Genomic DNA, 2,030 nt, shown 5'->3' on the forward strand with positions numbered 1-2,030 from the left:
TTACAGCTTTCTGCACTATGATCTCCAACCCCTTCACTTGTGTGTTGGGTGGGGCCACCAGGTAGATGAGCCCCCCCCACAGGTTGGACACATGCATCATCTCTGATGTAACAGGAAATCGCTCATGAACACGTGGTGGTCTCTTCAGCTCATCCTTGTCATGTAGGTCATCAGTTTGACAGCCTATCTGAATCTGTAGATAAAATGGAAAATCTATTGGATTTAGCGTCAAATTACAACACCAGTCGCCTTTGCAAACAGCCCCATTCCTGAATACAGAGTGCATTCAGGAATAATTTACAAAGCAGTTGTCATGATTACATTTTCTTTCTTGTGGTGTGCTATTAGTTTCCTGTGTCAATATCATCCAATCAAGTAAGAGATTTCAGGGATGGTTTGAGCTGTTAAATGACAGAAAAAAATCAAGTGGGGCTGGTCCTTTAGATTGAATGAACCTTTGCTGCAAACAGGCAGAACCTAAGGGGCTGTTGCGGCACGCCACGAAGCACAACACAGCATAACTCAACACTCCCAAAAGCTTCAAAACAGAGCTTCACCTGTGGGTGATGTCATGGTCGTTACATCAATCTTTGAAATGGCTGCAACTACAAATGGACCTTGTTACACTTACAAAGGGTAAAAAGGAGTCATGCAAACCTCACTTGAGGTTTTCATGAACATGTAGTGTCATCAGAAGGAGAAAGACCTTTAAATTATACAATTTTGTAGGTTTCACCTTCCACTCCTTGTTGATAATCTCAGTTGGCATCACCATGTAGGTACTCATACCAGGAGAGAGGTAGAGACCAGTGCTGATCCACTCTTCCCCATCTAACACACACACACACACACACACAAATTTGAAAAAAAAAGTGTCACTGGGCGTCTATCTCTGAGAGAGAGAAATTTGTGGGGGAGAATCCGTTTCTGTGTCATGTGGGATCGGAAGTTAGGGATTTGACTAGTGAACACTACGAGTTCCTACAGACTTAGTAGATAGAAACTGTGGATTTTCTCTTGCTTGAAGATTTTGTAAGTAGTTATCACATCACTTGGACTGTAAATAAACTCACTGAATCTGACCCACTAAGTTTTGTGTTTGAGTGTGGCTTTCACACTGGTTGTGACATATTCACAGTTGACACATTTGTCCACAAACATGAAATCTGACCTGCTGTGGTAACATCGATCTTGAGCCTGTGGTTATAGACGTCTGGCATCAGTGGCCTATCCTTGATGAGGTAGGGCAGGAGGGCCTCAGGATTTAGGCAAAACTCGTATACAGGTGATCCCAAACTGAGGAGTAGATGGTCTTTTGGCGTCTTTGCAGGGCAGCTGTCACTCACCTTGAAAGAAGAACATATTAGTGTAACATCTTAGTGGTTAACAGCTGCCATATATTGATCAGTGCACTAGTCCGTGTTGTTCAAATGTTTCTCTACTCACCTGTGGCAGGCCTGACCTCTTTAACATGTCAGTGAGTGCAGCCAACACTTGAGTGTAATAGAAGCAGCCATGTGCATTTGTGCGCAAGTAAGCATCACAGTCGTTGCCCAGCTTTTTAAGACATCCCTCCTCATGCTTGCTAAGTTCTACACCTGTAGTCACATGGGCAGCGAAGCGGTGTAGAAGGTGGCGGAAGTGGTAAGTATCTTTAATCGGCCAGCTGGGTACAGAGGCTTTGTATGTTCCTGCACGGATTGTTTCTCCCAAAAGGCTCAATCCCATTTGGTTCAGGATCTTGTTCCCTGAAAGAAAGTAAAGCAAGTGTCACTTAATTTACTGAGTTGTATTGCTGGAAATGTCGTGACTGTGTTTTACACTCATCAGGAGCTTCAATCGAAGTGTCTTTGGACAAGATACTACACCATTGTGAATCTGTTAGCACAATACAACAGGTTTTAGGATTTAGACAAGAAGAGCTCTGTATCAATGCAGTGCATTGATGGTTTTATGGTTTTTTGGGTGAAAAATAAGAACACTACCAGTATTTCTGCTATGTGTATTGTGAAACCCTTGTTGTGCATTTT

General features: G+C 43.0%; 1 protein-coding gene across 1 annotated transcript in view; it reads right to left on the bottom strand.

Annotated features, from left to right (window-relative positions):
- LOC102209627 (TRPM8 channel-associated factor homolog) overlaps positions 1-1,748 on the bottom strand; it is a gene marked incomplete at its 5' end in the record, with an annotated part of 3,915 nt that extends 2,167 nt beyond the window's left edge. Inside the window, 4 exons of the mRNA XM_005751727.1 lie at positions 5-193; positions 737-831; positions 1,172-1,346; positions 1,447-1,748. Coding sequence (XP_005751784.1) covers positions 5-193; positions 737-831; positions 1,172-1,346; positions 1,447-1,748 — 761 coding nt within the window. The remainder of the gene's footprint in view (positions 1-4; positions 194-736; positions 832-1,171; positions 1,347-1,446) is intronic.
- Between the last annotated feature and the right edge of the window lie 282 nt (positions 1,749-2,030).

Source organism: Pundamilia nyererei, unplaced genomic scaffold, assembly GCF_000239375.1.
Source record: "Pundamilia nyererei isolate P.nyererei 1_Seehausen unplaced genomic scaffold, PunNye1.0 scaffold00323, whole genome shotgun sequence".
In the NCBI taxonomy this organism is placed as follows: domain Eukaryota; kingdom Metazoa; phylum Chordata; class Actinopteri; order Cichliformes; family Cichlidae; genus Pundamilia; species Pundamilia nyererei.